The following is a 23,789-nucleotide window of genomic DNA, read 5'->3' on the forward strand; positions in this document are numbered from 1 at the left end:
TTGTTTCGCGACTTAACAAGAGATATCTCGAATTTAGGCAGCTGAGAGAGAAAGATTATTTAACACTACTTGCCTATTCTGCTATTCAAGATAAAGTAAAAATATATATAATTAATTTCAACGATAAACCAGCTATTTAATGTGTTTGTACTTTTGTGTGATTTGATTGACTTAAAAATAATAATTTACGATTATAATAATATAAATAACAATGATTATTTAATTTAATATGATTAATAATAATTTTATATTAGCTCTACACTTTTATTAATTTTATGAATAATTATATAATATCCATTAAAGAAAGTGTTTATGTATAAATTGTTAAAGTGAGAAATTATATTTTCAAAATAGTATAATAAATATAAAGATAAATATCGATTGTAAGAGGTTCACAAATTTGTAAACCAGGAAATAAAAATATAGTTATCAACTCTAGCCTTACTTCCGCCCCGCTGAAGAACTCCACCTTCGTGATTGTAGTGACATTTAATGAAAAAGTAAGAGTTTACAAAATAATAATAAGCATAGAAAGGTATTTCATGTTGTATCACATTTTTTAAAGGTCATGCGCACGCGCAACTGTTCAGTAACAGCGCTGTAGGCGCTGAAGGCAGTGTGTTTTATACATTGTATTTTAAGTGTATTTAATATAAGAAAATTACTTTAAACTAAAGTATAAACAAATATGTGAGTATTGTTTATTTATATGTTAATATTGTAGAATATCAAAATATTTTAGTTTTTTTCACCAGTAGAATATCTTTTTTTTTGGTATTTTACAATTTTATTAAAATCTTAATTTATTATAATTCGATTTTTAGTAATTTTGAACGTTGTTGCTGGATGTAACCTCTAACGTTCAATTTGACGTAATGTTTATTTTCGTAAAAAATTACCTTTTTATCGACATATATGTTTTTATTCCACAATCAAAAGCACTCTAAATTTGTAAAAAGAATTGGTGATTCAAGAATATTGGTTTTAGAGAATAAAATACTAGGTATAAAATAAGCAATTTTTAATTTGATATTATTTTATTCATTGAGGCCAGTCGTGGCGCAGGGGCACAAGCGTGCGACTGTAAGCGCGACAGATTGTGGGTTCGATTCCCACTCGAGAAAATAAAATAGTTAATATTTCCATTTCTTCGCTCTGCCACACACGCCATAAAAAAACGAAACGCCTCCAGAATTCGGTGGAAAATGGGATACGGAAGTATCTTAACGCTAAAAAAAAACTATTCATACAAGAGAATCTAAATTCGATAACCTAACCTAACGCCGTATTCTCTTTATTCAGATAGGCAATTGTTTGTTTATTAAATGAATCCAACATACAATTTTTCTGCCTGTTAAGAAAAAAAATTAGGTACGCAATAAGGAAAATTTTGAAGGTATCCTTTGATATTTCATACATTATTAAATTGCAATACGTCTATAATTATGGAGACATATTTATGAAATGCGTAACGAAATATTGAGGCCACAGTAACGTGATGACAGTAATACAATAAAGGTGATAGTTACAGGTTTGATTCCCGGTGGGGAGAATGAGTAACTTTCATTTCCCCGCTCTCGTAAGACAAAGGGTATCGTTAGGACTCATTTTAATCGGTCAATAACTCGTCAAACGTCAAACAGAATTCGAAAAGTCCCCGAATACGTGTTATCGAAAATTGAAAATAGGCTATCTATATACGGCATACGAGTATCTCCCCCGTGTGACCTAACATCTAGGACGTTCATCGGTTGGGAATTTCCCGCACTTTTGTACTTTTAATGTCTTAAAATCTATTAATAACTCTGTTTCAATACCTTTTGTAATTTGAAAAAAAGTCTAAAACAAATCTTCATATCCATATTCTTCGTGAGGATTTACCGTGTGCTACTTTGTCACTAGGAAAAAAATCAATCAGGTGGGAGTAAGACTCGTCCGTCCGTCCGTCAGGATGTCAGGATTATAAGTCAGCGGGAAGAGCCTACAATTTGTAGTAACTTTAGTTAGCGGGCCTATGCACTCATTTTGTACGAAATGAACTATAATTATAAGTTTTAATGATTTTTTAATGATCTTAACCTACCTACAAAATTTGACTGTTCGGATATGATTCCTTCATTTGTACTGTAAGTTCTTAGTTCAGGACTCAAACTGGCGACTTCATTAAGGCATTCACGCATACAATCAAAGATGGCCTTCATTTAAAAAAACGCATGATATTTATTGTAAGATGTTGCATATTCATTTGACCTAGATACGGTATTAAGTCAGTGTTTTATTACTTGCTGTTATCGATATTCAAGCAAAAAGATTAAAAAAGAAAGTATTATTTTTTAGCGGAGAGCAGAGTTCTTTAAACTATATTTTATGTGCCTTGCGTGTTCTTAAGTTGCATTCCGCGTAAATATATAAATGCGGGAAGGTTTAGTGACAGATACATTAATATGGTATCATCAAGCTGGTCTGATGATGGATGCAGAACTTAAATAGTGAAGCTCTTCATAGGTTACCAGAAAACCTATCCAGTTAAGGATCAATATGAACCTTTTTTTATATAAAATATATAGTACCCATTTCCAATAGTATATGATGAGTATGTACATATAATATGTACATATAATATGTATAAAGTATATAATGCATCAAGAAATTAGCTTAACCTCATAGTTAATAATAATTAATAGATTATAACTTTTTAATGGACATTCATTATACGTTTATCGCACTTTAAGTAAGTGCTATTAACCTTAAATGTCTTAACGGTTCGTTTTATGCCACACATATATACAAGTAACTATGTTCACAAAATAGATAAAATATAAATTAATTTTTAACAAAAAGAAAAACCGAACTAAAAAGTGAAAAATAATTTTACAAAGATTTTATAATTTTGAAGTCGGTGCCAAGTAAAACAAACAGGCTTAATAATTAGATATTGTAGTAAAGGTGTTGTAGCATTAGCTTGACACCGACTTCAAAATTATAAAATCTTTCATCATTATTTTATCATTCATTATTTTTTTTTATCATTCATATCATTATTTTTCACTTTTTAGTTCGTTGTTAGAAGTCGGTTTTTCTTTTTATTAAAAATCAATTTATTTTACGATTTTAAGTGATAGGTAGATCTTAAAATGATGCTTCTTAAACGAGTGGTGATGGTGGTGGTAGTGGTTGTCAACGAGTGGTTGTGGTTTTCCTATGTAAAACTTCATTTAATTAGGTATTATTTTGGTGCAAAGTAACATTTTGATATATTGACAAGAACATACATAAAAAGTATTCGGGCGAATGGGGAATCTCCCTTTTTTGAAGTAGGTTGAAAATGAGAACATCCTCTTTTTTGAGGTTGGTTGAAAATGCAACGATCAGGAATCTCACTTCTAACATCAATTTAAAAAGTTATTGCTTGTAACTATTACAGTATAATAAATTTTTTACCAAAAAAAACAAACTTTCTCAATTTTCACCGGATTCCATAATCGGAACCTAACCAAACTTTCACCAAATTATCCTTGAAGTGTATCCATTAAAATAAAAAAAGAATCATCAAAATCGGTTGGCGCGACATTGAGTTATTCGTCTATTTGTCGCGCACATACCTAATGCAAATTTATGACTTATGGGATTTTCTCATAGATACCATTGTCAGACATGGACGAAAAAAAAATGGGACCTTTCGAAGCACTATCTTTCAAATAAAAAAAAATATCAAAATCGGTTCACCCAGTCAAAAGTTATGAGGTAACAAACATAAAAAAAAAAAAAAGACCTTTTCTTACAGAAGTCGGTTAAAAATAAATCAGCTTCACATTGTATCCCGCACACAGCAGGGTAGGCGGAGGGAACCTAGTGTTCAGACACTCCGTTCCCTACTTTCAATGCTCACCCTAGAATTGTCTTGTGGGCACAAGACTCCAGATTTTATAATAACAAAAAATATCCCTTCAAAAGCTAGTCCAGCTAAAAAAAGACTAGTGCAAAATTTCACATTTCAGTTAGATGCCGTCCCACTTCACGATGACATGATGAAATTCTCAACATGAGGATGTAATTATTTTCCAAATAAGAAAAAAAAACATTTGTAATTTAACTGACGGTAAATGAATTTTGGAGACCTACGTTACAAAGTGAATTCCCAAAACAAACCTAAAACTGTTTAATTCAGCTTACCTTTTGTAGAGTCAATCCCTCTTCAGCTCTTATAAAAAAGTCTGAATTTAAGTGAACTGTTAACTATTTGTACCTGATAAATTAAATTACTGAATATTTTTATTCATAATGTGTATTATTTTAGTGATATTTTAAAATAAATCAATGGTTCCATTAAAATTATTGTATTACTGATAATAGTTCCTCATTTGATTCATGGCTAAAATTATTAAATGATATTGAATTAAAATTGTACCAGTACTTGTCAAGATAGTTGCTGATTTGATTAATAATACAAACTATAAAAAGGCGCGGAATAACTAGTTTAAGGAAGCCAAGGTCGAAGCTCGTCTAACTCGGCTTCCCCAAGTCCGGTGACGCAGTGGAGGCCGCTAAGGCTTCGAATAGTAAATATACAGCTTATACTAAAAACGACAACAAGTATAAGGTTCATTTTTTGCTTGTGCTTTGACGAGTACAGTGCTGCTTAGAGTCACAGTGTTTCTAATAAATAAATTACTAAAGAAATAGAACCATATTGATGTTTGTATTCGCAAAGAGTTAGAGACACGTGAGTAAACTTTGAATTCAAAAGTGACGAGTGTTTCCGCGTTACACAGTAAGAGGATCCATTAAGGTCAGTATAAAATATGTTATATTAGTTATTTAAATTGTACAATTATTTTCCTTGTATGGAATGAATTTATAGTATACATAAACAATTGACATTCTAAGGCATTATATACAATATACATTTTGAATATTATACATTTTTTTAATATATATTTGTACATAAACAAAGGCAACTGTTTGCAAGTTTCAAATTTGAGTTATGAATGAGAATGGAAACTACCTTCGAGGAGGAAAAAGACGCAAACGTGAACTTGGGCCAGCCATGGATCGTGAGCTGAGTTCGCGCAAATCAAGTAGAAGGCGATCGAGGTCGGATCTTCGAGATTCAAGGTCATCTTCTCAGGTGAATTCCAAAAATCAACATTCGCTAGGACCACGTCGCGATTACAAACACTGGAGAAGAATATTGGTAAGTGAGTAAATGTGGAATATTCAATCCCAATAGGAACTGAAAAAACTAGAATGTGTTTTACTTGGGTTGTACATAATAAACAAAGGAATTTAATGTATTATCTTAACGAACATAAATAAATAAGACAAATTCGCGTAACAGGAAATCAGTTACTAGAGCTCAAGTAAGGAAAAACATAATATAAATAATAAATATTAATGAAATAGAAGCAAGTGCAGAACAAAATGTTTAAATGTTTTGATACAGCAATTAAGCAAAGTAAACTCATCATATAGCAGGAAACCTAGTAACCTAGTTTTTCCCCACTTCCCGCCGAATTCAGAAGGCATTGCGTGTTGAGTAGCGGAACTAAACACCGTACTTTGGCGTTACCAAAGCGAGGAAATGAAAATATTAAATATTTCTTTTCTTCAAGTGAGAATCGAACACCACCACCACCCACAACCTGTCGCGTTTTCAGTCGCATGCTTGTGTGCGACTGCGCGCGCGTCGACTGGCCTCAATAAAATATATTAGCTCGATTTTTTTATATTCGAATATGAAGGGAGCTGTCAGTATTTATTATTAAAATAGAAATGATTATAAATGATGTTAAATTTTATTGTTAAAATAGTTACTGTTTTGACTGATTTAACAAAATATACAAAGACTTGAAATTACTAGTGCAGGGAAGGTGTTTTTGTTCCAAATAACTAATGCTTGACAAGTTCAGATCTGTTTAAAGTCAGTTATATTAATTACGTAATAAATAAAGTGATAGAACTGAAGAGCTGTTTCTATTTGTACACACACCTGATTCATAAAAAAATATTTTTTTACGTGGGTCGTATTTCTCGTACAGCCAATCTATACATAGAATATAATTATTGTAACTCAACGCCGTATGTACGTGGAAGATATGTGAGAAAATCTACTACTGGGTAAATGTATTGTTTTTTTCTGCTTGACTGTTTGTCGGCTGTGCAAGCGAAACGGCTTGACTGATTTAAATAAATATTTCACTATGTCATTTTGTAAATCTTTCCTTGATATTTAGTGTTTGTTTTATTTAAATTGGTTAATTAATAAAAATGTTATGTCAATATATTTTTTAAATATATTTTTCGACACAATTGCTACAAAACAATCCTTACCGAATTAGTTGAAATTTTACTTTTTGATGTACCTGTCGTTACCTGTGGATATCTATCTTCAAAATGATAATTTTATTTGATCACATGCCAAACACGTAAGTAAATAAATAATTGTGTAGTTTAAGCGGGCGAAGCCTCGAGCGGGCCGCTAGTCTCAAATATAATAAAACGCTAAGAGAATTTAATATTGCCATATGTAAATAAAAATATTAGACAAAAAGAACAACAAATATTTACTCAGTAGATAATGTCAATGCCAAAATAATAAAAACTGAATTTAAAAAAATATTAATGCAAACATTGCCACAGAATATAAAATAATAAGATTAAATGTCACATTGCTCAAAGTAATTTTTTACAACAATCACTTTGTCTCGACCTTTCTGTTTCAATAAATAAAACGAAATGAACAAATATTTACTTTTAGTTTCACGTTAGGGGGTTCCTGGACAGCCAGTGTTAAGAGCCGGATTAAAAATTGCCAAAAAATACAATAGTGAAACTTTAAATCGGTTAGCGTGCACAACCGCACTCAAAAACAGATAAAAAAATAAAAATTATCGGATTTAGTTCATTATATAGGTAAATACATCGATTTATCGGTATATTGTCCTATAAATGTAATTTATTTCCCACTCGGGGAAATGAATTAAATAATTTATTAAATCAGATTAACGCTGTATCCCGCACACGACAGAGTAGCAGAGGGATCCTAGTGTCAAGACATTCCATTCCCTACTTGAGGAGAGGAGAAATGAAAAAAAAATATTACTTTTCCTCAAGCGGGGATCGAACCCACAACCAGTCGATTTTACAGTCCCACTATGTGCCCCTGCGCTTGTTTATTCTTTTTTGGGGAGGCAGAGGGAACCTGTGATCCTAATGTATAGACACTCTGTTCCCATTAAGACACTTATGTTTACCATTTTCCTCTGAATTCTGGAGGCATTGCGTGTTGAGAGGCGGAATTTAACGCCACTCTTTGCTCCTTTACCAGTGCGAAATAATGAAAATACTCATTATTATTAATTTCATTCCCTCGAGTGGGGATCGCAACAACAAGCTATCACGTTTACAGTAGCACACTTGTGCCGCTGGGCCACAAGCTCCTAATTTATACTTTCCAGTATTATTTTAATATTTAGGTTCATATATCTTATTACAGTATAAGAAATATGATTCAACTACATATACGGTACCTACTCGTATCTGATCTTATATTACAAAGACAAATAGAGCGCTAAGCTTTTAAAAGTTAAAATGTGAGGCCAGTCGTGGCGCAGCAGGGCATCGTGCGACGGTAAACGCAACAGGTTGTGGAATCAATGTGAACTCGAGGAATTATTTTTTTTATATTTTCATTTCCTCACCCTGGTAACGAGAGAAAGCTCAACGTTGAGTTCTGCCATTCAATACGCATTGCTTTGAGAATTCATCGGAAAATGAGGAACGGAAGCGATTTAATGGGAACGGAGTGTGTTAACACTAGGTTCCCAAATTCCCTCTGCCTACCCTGATATGTGCGGGATACAACGTGAAGCTAAAAAAAACATAAGCAATGGCCCGAGTTGAGATTGGACCCATAATCATCGCATTTACATTTCTTCATTATTAATTAATTCTTTTTAATATATCGATCTAAATTAACTATCGATTTTTTATAATACAACCTATTTATATAATATTTAGTTTTACAAAAGATAATGCGGTCATACACATGTCAAAACTCCAAGCTTATCTGGTAATTTTAGCAGGCGATATCAATCACGCGCTAAACCAGTGTAGTGTTTAAGTTCAAGGGAATCTAGGGATAAGAGGTTAGAATAGGAAGTAAACTAATAAAATTCACTTATACTGACTATACATTATCTTAAATTATTTTAAAAAACATTTTAGAAAAAAAAATGTTCTAACCAAGCTTTTAGGTTACTTATATTGTAAAGTGGTAAGTTCTGTTTGGCTAACGCGATAATCGCAGGAACTACTGGAAGACTTCTGTAAAAGGAAGAATTACCATTTTGATTGTATTTTTTTTATGTTTGTTACCTAAGCACTTTTGAGTTATTTTATTTTTGAAAGCTGGTTCTCCTCATGTGGTACCATTGGTCCATTCCTGACAACATTATCCATTAGAAAATAACTTCTGGAAAAATATTACTGCTAAAAAAATCAGATTCCGAAAAAAAAGCCCCAGTCATTTTTTTCTGGAGCCTCTGAATTATTTTTTTTAAATTTACGTGTTTAAAAAATTATTTTTATTATTCAATTATTAATTAATTCAATTAGTTTCGCAATTAGTTCCAAGATTTATACCGATAGAATATATGATAGATTTATATCTATTATATGATACAAAAACCTACTGAGTCGGGTTGTATTTGCCAATTTCTTCAAGAATCCATTTTTTTCCAAAGAATCACAAATTCTTTAATTTATAATTTCTTATGGCTAAACCACTGCAAAATTAAAAGGATATGTGCTGAGGTTCCCTACCCATAGACGACAGTTCCGTCGATCGAGTTACACTCTATCACATATTGAATAATATAGAACCATTTTCTTATATTTCAATTTGTTCCAGATTATGTTGGGCTGTACAGTTATATTGTTACTGCATTTGGCAATCACCGCTAGCACCGTTGACTTGGCGGCTGATAGAGAACTGGTCCTAGCGTTTGTGGTAAGGTATTATCAAATAACATGAGGAAATTAATTATTCAATATTTTAATTCCCTCGGTAACAATGCTAAACGCGGCGTTGAGTTCCGCCACTCAATACGCAATGTTTTAAATATTCGACAGGAAGCGGCGAACCGAGGGTTTTATCATTAGGCTCCCTTTGCCGAACCTGCTATATAGCGGAATGTATGTAATGAATATCGCGTTGCAGGGTGAGGTGGTGAGAACACTGCCTGGGACTTGGGCCTCTTTGAAATGTTCGTGTTTCAGGTTTCTTTAGCCGGGTGGCAAAATTAAAACCCTTATCTACGAATACGTCATGTCTTTCTATTTATATATTTCCGTGTATGTTTCCACTTTATTTTTATTTAATTATATTTTCAGGTGAACAGACATGGAGAAAGAACACCAGATGCAGATGAGTTATCTCTCTCAGATCAACAAGAGAAGTTAAGAAACTTAACATATATAGAAGGCCTGGAAGGACTCACGAATGTAAGTTCCTAAATGTGACTTAATTAAGAACATTATATATCCTAATAAAAAACACACACTTAATAATAGTAAAATAAGCAAATAACACAAATTGGTAAAACTGGATTTTAGTATCTACGAGTACAGTACTATGAAACTCAATAAAACATTATAATAATTAAGATAAAGTAGAACACGGAAATATAGATTAAATAATTAACTCAGTTGCGTTGAAAGACTTAAAAAATGCCCTTGTAACAGAGCGACGCGGCGTCAAGGATTATTTAACGATTGTAAATACTACATAATACTAGTCGTCTCCCACAACTTTGTTTGCGTGGAATTTAAAACGTAAAATGGAAAATAATTTCTTAGTGCACCCTACACTCCCTAACTTATCTACTTCCTAAGTTGTAACTTTCTAAATAAAATAGTTTCGCCTGTGCGTTGTCTGTCAGTCACTCAGTATCGAAATAGTTTCATGTATGATAGATATTCTGAGCCCTATATACTCTTCAAATTTATATATTTTAAGAGGCCGCAGTTGAAAAACGTTTTACAGTAAACGCGACGGTAGTGGGTTCGATCCTTACTTCGAGGAATGATTATATGTAATTTATCTTCATTTCTGAACTCTGGCAAGCGAAGTGCATCGTTAATTTCCGTTATTTACTATCAAGCAATTTCAAAAAGTCAGCAAAAAGTCGAAAAGGGGTTCCCTGTGTGTACCCGTTATAAACATTTATAAAAAGATGTAACTAATTGCGTAACAAAATAGATTTTGCTGAATTCGATTTAGATTTTCAATATATCTACATTATCAATATAACCGAAAACACTTTCTCAACTAACGAAGTCCATCCAAATAAGCAAAACAAATTAACATCTCAAGTAAACTAATAAACTTAAATTACAGACTGGCAAACGACGAGCATTCCAAATTGGTAAATTCATTCGCCAAAGATACGGGAGCCAAGGGTACAACTTGCTATCGAAGATATACCTACAAGATGAAATAGCGATAAGAAGCACTGATAAGGAGAGGACCAAGATGACTGCTCAACTGACAATGGCGGCTGTATACCCACCGGAAGTCGATCAGCAATGGGGCGAAGGCCTAGGAAAGCTGTGGCAACCGGTTCCTTATACAGCGGTGCCTTTAACTGAAGATTATGTAAGATTTTTTGATATATTATATATATATATATATATATATATATATATATATATATATATATATATATATATATATATATATATATATATATATTGGGTTTGTACTGTAAATTTAGATTAGATTAGATATTTTATCCTGTTATTTAACTAACCGTCAGTACAGCATCTGACAGTAAGCGTTACGGTTCGATTTCAACTTTAGGCAATGAATTGTTTTGCTAGGTTCTCTCTGTCTACCCTGCTATGTTCTGGATATATTTGCGTGAAGCGAAAAAATATATTTATAAGTATTTAGTCGTTTTGACGATTATACTTATACTTATTTATACAATAAAAAATTGCCCCGATGCGCCACAATAATCGCAATACTAAAACTATCTAACTATTTTTTTTGCTATAATTATTTTATTAACTAACATATTAAATTATTATGAATTTCAGTTAAGATACTATTCAAACTGCAAACGTTTTCGTGAATTAATGGTGAAGGCCAAGGAAGAAGCTGTGCAGCAGGAGTTTCAGCAGTTCAAAGATTTGGTGGTCCTCGTGAAGAAGGAAACTGGGAAGAACTTTACTGAAGATCCTCTACAATTTCAAACTTTGTTCGATTTGTTTAGAAGTCAGGTGAGTCTAAGATCTTATAAAAAGTGTGTTTAGATAATTAAAATTATATATATAATTATAAAGTCAATCTGACTAACTAAATTACATTTTGCATGAAATCAACAACAAATATTTTTTTCTGTGAAATACTTTTTTATTTTCACCTTAAGTTTTCTTTAATTATTTCTTTATTTGTAAGTTCTCAGTTCGTGCTAATTTTCGTAACTGTAGGTCCTCGGCAAGTACCTACTCTATACGTATTTTTTAACATTTTTAAAGTTATTCCACACTCAGGAACGAAAAATACTTATTTAAAAAACGTATTATAACGTAATTTGGACGTAGCAGGATTTGAACCTGCCCCTCTCCGAAAGCGTCATAGTGCTCTGACCACAAAGCTATACGTTCTCATCAAGTTACATCGAAGTTCATATACGCTTATTATTTTTGTACGTTTTCTTAATAAGTATTACTCTATAGGCTTTGATTACGCGCGAATTTCATACAAAATACAGCAAAAACGATGCATAAGCGCTTGTCAGAAATTATTTATTTCTATAATAAAAATATATCAATAATAATATATAATATTTATAAAAATATATAATATTCAATTATTTAATAAAAGTAATCTATTACTTGTTAGAATTTATTAATTTCTATAATAGAAATATATCAAAAATAATATAAAATATATAATATATAATATTTGTAATAATATTTAAGTATTTAATAATTTAAAACGTATAAAAATAATCTATTACTGAAAAGTTATTTAAATTCTTATAACTGCTTTATATGGACGGGATAAGAGAAACAAATAATAAATTCAAAATAATATTTATTCAAATAGACTTTTATTATAAGCACTTTGAATTGTCGAATGAACATATGAACAAAAAGCTACTACCGGTTCGGAAAGCAGTTCTGCCGAGAAGAACCGGCAAGAAACTCAACAGTTGCTCTTTTCAAAATCAATGGTACAATTTATTACATTAGCTGACAGCTACGTCTATTACATTTAATAGACATTAATTCCATACATGTTTGTCCTCTAAATATTCTTGAATATATACCAATTTCATAATTCATAAACTAATTTATTATATTTCTTAATTTATTATATTTCCCTTATTTAATAAATTCAGTAAATACATCATTATATATTTGATAATTAAATAAATAATAGAAATATTAAATAAAAGCACAAGATTTATATTCAGTTAAATAATAGAAATAATAAGCAAAAGCAACAATTTATCTGTAAATAGTCATTTTTAAAAAAAGAATCAATAGAAAGCAGCACTTACGTCTGTTCAGTCCGGCAGCTCGTCACAAGATGTCTTTACAAAGCACTGCACTTCGATTTATAAACTACCGACCGATGATGGTGGGGAACCACCATCATAAATTTAGTCAAAATACTTCTAATAAATTTTATTATTTTAAGATACTGTCAAATTCATATTTTTTTTATTTTAGTATTATAATATTCTTAACGATAAAATTTAGAATACAATAAATGTATAATTTTAAGATACTATCACGGCCATACTGACAGTACTTCGCTCCTCGAAGTACAAAACTTAATATTAAAACATAACAAAATACGTAATATAATACAGTAAGTAATATAATACAGTAAACAATATAACATAGTAAGTAAAATAACACAGTAAGTAATATAACATAGTAAGTAATATAACACAGTAAGTAACATAACATAGTAAGTAACATAACCTAGTAAGTAACATAACCTAGTAAGTAACATAACATAGTAAGTAATACATAGTTAATTGCTTTTACAGTTAATTGCTTTTACAGTTAATTGATTTTACAGTTAATTGGTTTTACAGGTAATTGGTTTTACATATTAAATCTATACAATAATTCTTAAACATAACTTACTACTATTAACAATTCTTAAACATTAATCGCTGCCGCCAGACCTCTCACATTAGGTTGACAAGACAACGAACAACTCGCAACTGTTCTATCTCTCACATTAGATGAACATGTTAGCGATCCTCTTATTGTCATACCTCTCACATTAGGTTGACATAACTCGCAACTGTTCTATCTCTCACATTAGATGAACATGTTAGCGATACTCTTTTCTTACTATCTCACCTCTCACATTAGGTAGATAAGTTAAGAAATCACTCTTGCTGTCGCCCCATCTCTCACATTAGATGGACAATCTAGCAATATCCTCGTGTCCATCTTTCACATTAGATGAACAAATACCATAACATTAATAAGCAATTTAGGAAGCAATTAACACATATTATAAATAAAAACATTAATGAAAAGAAATCAACACTTAAAACATTATATTCATTATAAATTAAAGTATTATATACTACCAAATGAGATTAAATTTATCATGTGTCATCTACCCATTCTCCATGCCACAATCTTAATTTATCTTTAGCAACAACAATATTTCGTAAATGCCCTTGACCCTGAAGAGAGTACCTATCGTTTGGTAAGAGAGCCATAATTTTATATGGTCCCTTAAATTTGCAACTCAGTTTATCACGACGTCTGTGATCTTGGTTTACATAAACTATATTGCCTACCTCAAAAGACACATTATCCCGCCTTACACTGTCAAATCGATTTCTAAACCTTTCGGCTTCTAATTGTAAACGCCTGGTAGCTAACTCGCGATCGGCTCTTAAATCAATGCTGGACCCTGGGACACTAACATCATTTAAACGAGCTTGTATACAAGGTATGTTAGCATTTACACCTATAAGTAAGCGAATCGGAGCAAATCCAGTTGATTTTTGGACAGTGGTATTAATAGACTGTTGGACCTTCCATAAACCGCTTGGCCAGTCTGACGAACCGTTACAGGTAGTATTCAACATATTGATAAGTGTCGCAATGTATCGCTCTACCTGACCATTTCCCCTTGGGGTACCGGTTGATATCATATGATGTTCGATTTGTAATTCCGTAAACATTGACCTAATTTGAAGAGAACTAAAGTTAGTGCCTCTATCGGTTATTACCAATGAGGGAGTACCGAACAATGTAATGGTATCTCGAATAAGTGGTACCAATTCTACAGCACCGAGCGTTTTAAGTGGTTTTAACACACAAAACTTGGTGAAAGCATCTAAGAGTAACAAAATATATTTGTAACCGTCATTTGTTTGTACGAATGGACCCGTACAGTCTAAATGAATCGTGTGAAAGGGAATAGGGACTTTTTCAATTGGATGTAAGAAACCTTGCTTTGGGCCAGAGTGGCTCTTTCGTTCTACACAAATTAAACAGTGTTTTAAGTATTTCTTAATAAATGGAATCATTCTCGGAAACCAGAAATTTTCACGAAGCTTATGTAAAACTTTCTCGAATCCTACATGACAATTGTTGTCATGATAAAGTTGTAAAAGACAATCTAGCTCCTTTTGGTAAATATAATTTTGGCTCCCCAGATTTAATTTTATAAAACAATAAATGGTTCTCTAAAAGATAACGGTTTTCATCAAGGTCACCAGCTGTAACTCGACTAATTAAATTTTGAATTTCTGGATCATTTTGTTGGGCAATTTCTAACCAAGATGGCGTCTCATTAATAAAATTGACATTTAAGAATTCAGTAGGTGAGCATAGACTAGTAGAAACATTACTTGGAGCATTTTGATAGGTAATTTTAGCAAGATTAACAGAAACAGGACTCCCAACAGGATTGCGACTAAGGAAATCAACGTGTCCAATATATTTACCCTTTTTATATACGATATCAAATTCAAAATCTTGCATAAAGATCCACCAACGGGCTACACGTGGAGATAAATCTTTTTTATTAAATGTAGCTTTAATAGCATTACAATCGGTAATGATTATAAATTTGATACCTAAAAGGTATACCCTAAATTGTTTTAAGGCGTTATAAATAGCTAAAGTTTCTAGGTCATACGAACAATATCTAGATTCTGTAGGAGACGTTCTTTTACTAAAGTAAGCTACAACTGATTTTACATTATTTACTTTTTGCACCAAAACTGCTCCATAGCCTATTGAACTAGCGTCAGTGTAAAGTTCTGTAAGTAATTTTGGGTCAAATACAGTTAATAAAGGTTTAGATGACAAATGCTTAATGACATAATCCCTAGCCTCGTTTTGTTCGGGTCCCCACTGAAATTTGAAATTATTTTTAGTTAAATTCGTGATACAGGCCGTACGCGTTGCGAAATTTGGAATAAATTTTCTAAAATAACTAGCCAACCCCATAAACTGGCGCACCTGTTTAATATTATTAGGTACTGGAGAATTTACCAGTGCAGATACTTTTTTCACTAGGTCTTACACCTTCTTGTGATATGTGTCTTCCGAGATATTCAATACTGTCAACAAAAAATTTACATTTCGACAAATTAATAATAAATCCTGCAGAACTAAGAGCATTAACTGTTTTTTCTAAATAATCTAATCCTTCGTCGATTGTGGAAAATGGGATAAGGATGTCATCAATGTATACTAAGAGAAATTTTAAGTGTTGCACAGCCTTTGTGATGGATCTTTGAAACACAGCTGGACCATTACAAATTCCAAATGGCATTTTAATAAATTCGTAATGACCAGTTGGCGTCACAAATGCTGTATATTTTCTAGACTCTAACGCCACGGGTATTTGATAAAACCCGTTTCTCATATCCAGTGATATAAAATACCTTGCTGAACCAAGCTTATCGATTTGATCTTCGATGAGAGGAAGTGGATATCGATCCTTTTCTATAATTTTATTCAATGCCCTAAAATCTACACATAACCTATCATTACCATCTTTTTTTTTTTACCAAGATTACGGGACTAGCAAATGGAGATTCACTTTCGCAAATTATTTTTTTTTTCAAAAGCTCTTGAATAATTTTATCCACTTTCTCTCTTTCGACAGGGGCCAACCGATAAGGGCGGTAATAGACAATTTCATTACTTTTCAAACGAATAGTTAGTTCACCGGTTTTTACCGTGCCTATCTCATCCATGACAGAGGGGTATTTCTGAAAAATACTACAAATTTTATTTTGTATAATTAAATCTAAGTGACAAATCTTTGATGCTAAATCAGATAATTCTGTTACAGAAGAAATGAAATTCGCCTCTGCTATGTTTTCGATAGGTTTTCTAATCAAACGAGAACGAGTTGAATCAGTAACAATTTCTATATCCGGGTACTGTACTGCATTTCTACCTATAAGGAGGTCATACTGAAAATCAATATCTCTAACTACATGTATATCGAGTTCTAAATTGACATCTTCAAACTGAACACAAACAGTAATTAGTGCAAAAACATGTATATTATTGCTGCCTATTCCTTTTAAATATAAGGATAAAGGAATTAAGCGACACCCCAGTCTTCTAGCTACGGATTCTCTAATTAAACTACAATTTGCCCCTGTATCAATCAGGGAATTTAGTAATAAACCATTAATAGAAACTGGTGTGAGGCTTAATTCGGTTTTCCTAAAAAATTAACGTCTTTAGTAGGGATTGAAGTTACAGATCTTTTTGAATCTGCCCTTAGTTTATAAAAACAAAGATTTTCGGTATGACCTACTCTTTTGCAATAAGTACATGACTTTACATGAATATCATTTTGCTTCGAAACCTGTGGTGCCTGGTCCGTTTGATTTTTCACATTTTTCCAACATTGAGACTGTACATGTCCAGTTTGGTTACAAAGAAAACATTTTCTATCCATATCAAATTTAGACCGTTTAGCTCCACTGAATCCTGTGCCAGTATTCTTATTACTACTGTCTGAAGCTCTTTTCCTGTTTTTTATGTACGTTGACAACAAGGAGATAAGGGCTGCAGTAGTGGTGACACCGCTATTTAAAGATGCCATTTTTACATCAACATCAGTTATGCCTCCACAGATCAGCTCAATCAGTTGCTCATCTGTAAAGGTTACTTTAGTGTTGCGTAGTAACCTTATTTTTTCTCTGGCATAATCTCCATAGGATTCTACGGCATCAGATGAATAAAGGACTGCTCTTGAAAGTCTCTCGGACAGATTTTTTTTCTCAGGGTAAGCGTCAATAATGTCTTGACGCAGATTTTCCCAAGATCTGCCGTCCGAAGGCTCCCATGACTCAAACCAAAGTAAAGCAGAGCCCTTAAGGGCCTTACCGGATTTAGCCGCTGTTCGAATGCTGCTCCAGTTCAACTCCTTAGCGAGGGACTCCACACTGTTGCACCAGCTGGCGGCTCCACAGTCGTTGTGATCGGGGTCAAACACTGGTAGTGCAATGTCATCATCCTTTTGATGAGTAGCAGTAACGGCATCGCGAATTGCTCGGAGAAGACCACTTATTGCTTCAGAATCCATTCTGAAACTTGTAAAATAGGTGTTAACAATTATGGCTATACGATCCCACTTCTGATGTCAGAAATTATTTATTTCTATAATAAAAATATATCAATAATAATATATAATATTTATAAAAATATATAATATTCAATTATTTAATAAAAGTAATCTATTACTTGTTAGTATTTATTAATTTCTATAATAGAAATATATCAAAAATAATATAAAATATATAATATATAATATTTGTAATAATATTTAAGTATTTAATAATTTAAAACGTATAAAAATAATCTATTACTGAAAAGTTATTTAAATTCTTATAACTGCTTTATATGGACGGGATAAGAGAAACAAATAATAAATTCAAAATAATATTTATTCAAATAGACTTTTATTATAAGCACTTTGAATTGTCGAATGAACATATGAACAAAAAGCTACTACCGGTTCGGAAAGCAGTTCTGCCGAGAAGAACCGGCAAGAAACTCAACAGTTGCTCTTTTCAAAATCAATGGTACAATTTATTACATTAGCTGACAGCTACGTCTATTACATTTAATAGACATTAATTCCATACATGTTTGTCCTCTAAATATTCTTGAATATATACCAATTTCATAATTCATAAACTAATTTATTATATTTCTTAATTTATTATATTTCCCTTATTTAATAAATTCAGTAAATACATCATTATATATTTGATAATTAAATAAATAATAGAAATATTAAATAAAAGCACAAGATAATTTATATTCAGTTAAATAATAGAAATAATAAGCAAAAGCAACAATTTATCTGTAAATAGTCATTTTTAAAAAAAGAATCAATAGAAAGCAGCACTTACGTCTGTTCAGTCCGGCAGCTCGTCACAAGATGTCTTTACAAAGCACTGCACTTCGATTTATAAACTACCGACCGATGATGGTGGGGAACCACCATCATAAATTTAGTCAAAATACTTCTAATAAATTTTATTATTTTAAGATACTGTCAAATTCATATTTTTTTTATTTTAGTATTATAATATTCTTAACGATAAAATTTAGAATACAATAAATGTATAATTTTAAGATACTATCACGCTCATATCTTTTGATTGCTTTGACCTAGAAACTTGTTTTTTTTTCTGTGCTTCAAGGGACTGTGAGTGAGACCTAAATATTTAATAATAATTTCAACTTGACACCCTTACCCTACGCAATCTCGAAATAAATGGTCTTGACAGATAAACAGACAGACAACAGAGTGAATCTCTCTTATTCTCATAAGGGCTGCTTTGGCTGGCTGTACGTACTATTTTTTTCCTTTTGAGATATTTTGGTAAACAGAAATTGAATCCAGGATCTCCTCCATTATACTAGTTGCCAATATTAACTAATGATCACTATAAAAGACTTGTCATAAAACTGAAAATAAACCACTTAATATGTAAATGAATGTAAACTGAAATTCATAGTCTATTGGAGCGACGTTTTAATTAAGCCTTTAAAGTTATTGTAATGCTCTTTAAATAACGAATAGCGGCCAGTTTAAACATTTAATTAATGTTTAAATATGGTAACATTTGTAACTATTGTAAGAGAGTGGAGAAAAAAAATTAAATTTATAGGTATATTGTAAAACAAACATTACAAACTTATATTTGTAGTTCACTTCATATAAAATGAGTGCATATGTACGCAAATTTAAGTTTCCAACGATTTTTTTAACAATCCTAATATCGCACTTAATCGGTTCTTAAAGTGTTATTATAGAATAACACTTTAAAAATCGATCTTTATATATAGATATAGGAAAGAAAAATATTTCTGAAAACACTTTTAACCTACTACTTGAAAACATTTTTAACTGTTGAAAATACCTTCCAAACGTTCTGACCACTAAGATAAATAATTTGTGACGAGCGTATAAGAATTTCGATTCAGCTTGTGTGGCTTAGTGGTCAGAACGCTTGGGCGGGTTTCAAGAAGTGCGCGCTCAATTCCTATTTTATTTTTTTAATTTTTTATAATTTTTTTAAAAGTATTAACCTTTTTTTTAACAAATTAAAAACATTCTTCATTCATATAGACTTTCACAAGAACTTATGAATCAAATGAACATGGAAACTGATCGGCCGTTGCGACTCTTTTGCGTTCTGCGAAACGGTTGCTCTTTTTTATTCCTCTCAGAATATTTAATTTATATAACGAAATTTTATAATGTTCATTCCAGGTTGCTCTCGGTCTAGACATCCCGGAGTGGGCTAAGCCGTTGTTGCCTAAGCTGGGTGAAGCAGCTCGACTTTCATACAGACTGTACTTTCGGTACGATGAAATGAAGAAAATCGGTGGTGGTAAGTATTTTCATATATGTATGTGTTGAGCGGCGGAAATAAGCGCTACGTTGTGTTTGACATATAATATCAATTTTACGCTTCACGTTTTTTGTATCCCGCATGTAGCAGGGTAGGCAGAGGGATTCTAATGTTAAGATACTACGGTCACCGCTTTCCGCCGAACTCTGAGGCGAACACTCTAAGTTAAGATACCCTTCAAATAAAAAAGATTAAATCAAAATCAGTTCTTCCGTTTGTGAGTTCCAAGACCTGATATACAAACAGATACACAAATACAGACACGTCAAACTTATAACTCCCCTCTGTTGATGTCGGGGGTTAATGAAGACAACAATGTTCATAGAATACATTATTTTATTCTATCGGACTATAAACTAAACTTCCCATACATAATGCATGAATGAATATCACCGGTTCAAATCCAACAAAATTTTATTCGAACATAACTCCGCAATGAATGCAGCGCTGCAATGAAAAGATGTACCAACTTTATGACCTCCGGTAACATAACGACGCAAAACTTTCTGCTGAATCAAAAACAAGTTTATAAAACATATAGTTAGGTTACTTTAAAAGGAAGAAATATAATAAGGAAATGAAAAATATAAGCTGTTATTTGGAGGGCGTCGTTGCATAGCGCCGGACTGTAAGCACGAAGACTATGGATTCGATTACCACTCCAGTAAGTAAATTATTTTAATTTCCTCGTTCTGGTAGCAACACAAAACGCAGCATCAGCAGCAGCAGCAGTGCCGGCATTCAACACGCAATATGAATTCGAAACTTGGGCGGACGAATTCGAAACGAGGGGAACGGAGTGCTTTAACACTAGCTACCGTTTGTCTACCATGTTATATATGTAATACAGCGTGACGCTAAAAAATTACCATTTTCAGGTGTAATCCTAAACGACTTCATCCAAGCGGCGTCAAGCATAGAATCAGGAAAGCCTGTCAAGAAGCGTCTCCGCTTGTACTCCGCCCACGACTTCAACATCGGTTCCTTGATGGAAGTCACCAGAGTTATTAGACATGAACAAAGTATACCTGAGTACGGATCATTGTTTGCTCTGGAATTATATAAATCGAAGAGTACTGGAGAGCTGACTGTAGTGGTATGTTTGTTTTCTTTTTTTTATATTTTCACCACCTTTTACAATCTGTGGCTTACTCTCTATGGTCAAATAGAACCTCTGCAAGGCCGATACAGCGTGCTCTAAAAAGCCCTATTATAATTGTGTAACAATATGTTTTAAGATCCTATCCTAAAATATATTCGTACAAAGTCACATGAAAAAAGCTTAGTGATCAATAAAACCAAAATAGTAACAAACAAACCACTGAATGACAAAGTATCGAATAACCGTACAAAATTAATTTTTGAATGTTTTATACCGAAACAATAAAATAACTCGGTTCAGCATAATATATAAATTATATAGAAGCTTTAAACTTTACGAGTCTATTTGTGTTATAACCAATTATTTTTAGCATAAAATTAAGATATTTTCTCGAATTAAATGAGATTAAGCTCTATTAAGGGGTCTCTAAAGGGTTTCGGTATACATCCTGAAGCTAAAAAAAAACAAATAATCAATTCAAAATAATCTTTTCAGCCAATTTACCTTCCCCGAGCTGGTGACTCTACCCCCCAACTGTTACACTTCACTGGATGCGAAGCCAATAGTCACTGCAACTTGAACAAGTTCAAACATAATACCAAAGAATATTTACTTCCCGAGAAAGACTTTTACAGTATCTGCAGTATACGGACCGAGCTGTGATACATACTGACTGGGCTGTGATAAGCTGCGCTGTGATGCTTCATGAAATGAGCTGTATATAAATATATATATTTGTAAAAAAACTAACAAACTTTTATTTATTTCTGTATTGTTGTGAATTTCACTACAACTTGAATAAATTCCAACATACCTATTACCAACTGCAGTATCGACTGAGGTATGATATACTATGGTATACTACCTAGGCTGTGATAAGCAGCTGTGATGCTCTATATGTAAGGAGCTGTGTATAAATATACGTATTTGTCAACTTCATGGTGTATCCCGCACACTGCAGGGTACGCAGAGTAAACCTAATGTTAAGACACTCCGTTCTCCACTTTCCGCCGTATTCTGGAGGCTTTACTTCTTCCAATGGGATCGAACCTACAACCATGCGGTTTACAGTAACACTTTGCGTCCCTGCGCCTTGACTTATTTGTAAAAAAACTTATTCTTCTTTATTAATTTATTGTAAATGTTTTCCTTGGAAATGTCTAAAAGTTATGCATAACATATTGTAAATAACGTGATGCAATATACCATTTAGTAGTTCCTGAGATTATCGTGCTCAAACCAAAGAAACTCTCTAGTTTTATAATATTAAGCTATACTTAATATTATTAAACTTTTATACTATCTATACTAGTATAGATAGTATAACAATGTAGATATGAACAATGTTTAACTGTTTCATAGAAAAAAGTAGAAAAGTGTATTAAATTCATTTCAAGTTAATTGAAATTTAAAAGTTCCTTGCATTCTTGCAGCGACGACGGTTTAGTGAGAAAATCAGTTTCTGTGTTTACTTTATTTCTAATATCTAAGGGATCTTTTGTATAATTATTAATTATACATTCATTTAAAAAATATTATGTCCATTTCTATTAAATCTCGTCGTGGTGGAGCAGCACAACATCTGCCTGTGAACGCGGCGGTTGTGGATTCGAGCTTCACTTACTTGGGTAAAAAGACAAAAGTCGGCGTTAACTTCCGCCACTCAATACGCAATATCTCTATAAATCAGGCAGTGGGAGGCAAATGGAGTGTTGTGACATTACGTTTCTTTTGCCATATGCGGTATGGCATAGCGTGAAGATAAAAAAACCTGTTTTAGTTGAAACATATCTAAATATTAGTTATATTCATCATGATCTCGTCAATGTAGGACATAGAATTCCATTCCATTTCCATTTTTTTGAGTAAACATGAGAATACAGTGTTAGGATATTCGGGTGATCCAATTTTTTTTTTTCAATTTTTTAAAATAACACCTTAATTGAGGCCGCCTGAATGTCGTCGTAAAGTTTCACACCTTCAACCGGAAATTGGAAACGGAAACGGAATATCTGTGTTATATATATATTATTACGGGATATTCCGTCGAGAAACACCAAGAAATTATTTTTAACATTTTAATAATCTTCAGAGCCAAAATAAACAAAATTTACACTACCTATTAATATACGACACAAATTCCAAATGAATATATTTAATTGTTATGCAAAATGATTGTAAATGCGGATTGATTTTGACGAGGGTCCCCTTATTGCTACAAGTATGTCAAACGCTGGTGTCCCTCCTCTGTCAGGTTGATGGTGTAATGTTAATTGTTTAGATATAATCACGTTTTGGCAATGGGACATGGGACTAAGAATATGTAAACTCCAATATTCTTACAACTAATTGATTTTCAGATTAGAGAAAAAAAATATTTTAAAATATTTTAACATATTTAAAAGTTATAAACAAAGTTGACGTTACTATATAATATGTTGGCCGTAAATACAGAGCGGTACAGTGGTACATGTAATGCCTCCAATTTTAGCGAAAAGTGGGAAAAGGAAGTGTCTTAATGGGACGTCTTAACATTAGGTTCCCTCTGCCTATCCTGCTATGTGTGGGATACAGCGTAAAGCTAAAAAAATTAATGACTACATGGAATGAGTGAAGCAGCAGGGTAGGCGATAAGTAAAAAAAAATTAAAAAACCATACCTCGAGAACCTTACTTATATGATTTTCCTTTATATAAAATATTCAAATGTTAACCTTCCTTAATAACTAA

At 32.3% G+C, this 23,789-nt stretch overlaps 1 protein-coding gene and 1 long non-coding RNA gene across 4 annotated transcripts in view; both read left to right on the forward strand.

The window, feature by feature from the left end:
* The window catches only part of LOC146533217 (uncharacterized), a 316,872-nt gene that overhangs the window by 77,154 nt on the left and 215,929 nt on the right, over positions 1–23,789 (forward strand). The window lies entirely within an intron of this gene.
* LOC146533227 (venom acid phosphatase Acph-1-like) lies at positions 554–21,809 on the forward strand. 3 transcript variants are annotated; one of them, XM_085195857.1, is made up of 9 exons: positions 4,625–4,789; positions 4,955–5,194; positions 8,912–9,010; positions 9,394–9,504; positions 10,400–10,657; positions 11,101–11,283; positions 19,817–19,937; positions 20,837–21,054; positions 21,556–21,809. In XM_085195857.1, the coding sequence occupies exons 2-9, from the start codon at positions 4,985–4,987 to the stop codon at positions 21,721–21,723; spliced, it is 1,368 nt and encodes a 455-aa protein (XP_085051983.1). In that variant the 5' UTR covers positions 4,625–4,789; positions 4,955–4,984; the 3' UTR covers positions 21,724–21,809. The 3 variants fall into 3 exon arrangements, with proteins under 3 accessions (XP_085051984.1, XP_085051983.1, XP_085051985.1); XM_085195858.1 differs by lacking the exons at positions 4,625–4,789; positions 4,955–5,194 and adding an exon at positions 554–690; XM_085195859.1 differs by lacking the exon at positions 4,955–5,194 and having other exon boundaries at positions 4,649–4,789.

Source organism: Heliconius melpomene, chromosome 13 (genome assembly GCF_056956725.1).
Source record: "Heliconius melpomene rosina isolate 202511_hmr_F chromosome 13, ASM5695672v1, whole genome shotgun sequence".
Lineage (NCBI taxonomy): Eukaryota > Metazoa > Arthropoda > Insecta > Lepidoptera > Nymphalidae > Heliconius > Heliconius melpomene.

What these genes read in the sequence shown, in the direction of transcription:
- LOC146533227 (XM_085195857.1), top strand. Translation starts at nt 4,985, where the DNA reads ATGAATGAGAATGGAAACTACCTTCGAGGAGGAAAAAGACGCAAACGT. An exon ending in AACACTGGAGAAGAATATTG is followed by an intron (nt 5,195 to 8,911) that starts GTAAGTGAGTAA and finishes AATTTGTTCCAG; the next exon opens with ATTATGTTGGGCTGTACAGT. An exon ending in AATGAAGAAAATCGGTGGTG is followed by an intron (nt 19,938 to 20,836) that starts GTAAGTATTTTC and finishes TACCATTTTCAG; the next exon opens with GTGTAATCCTAAACGACTTC.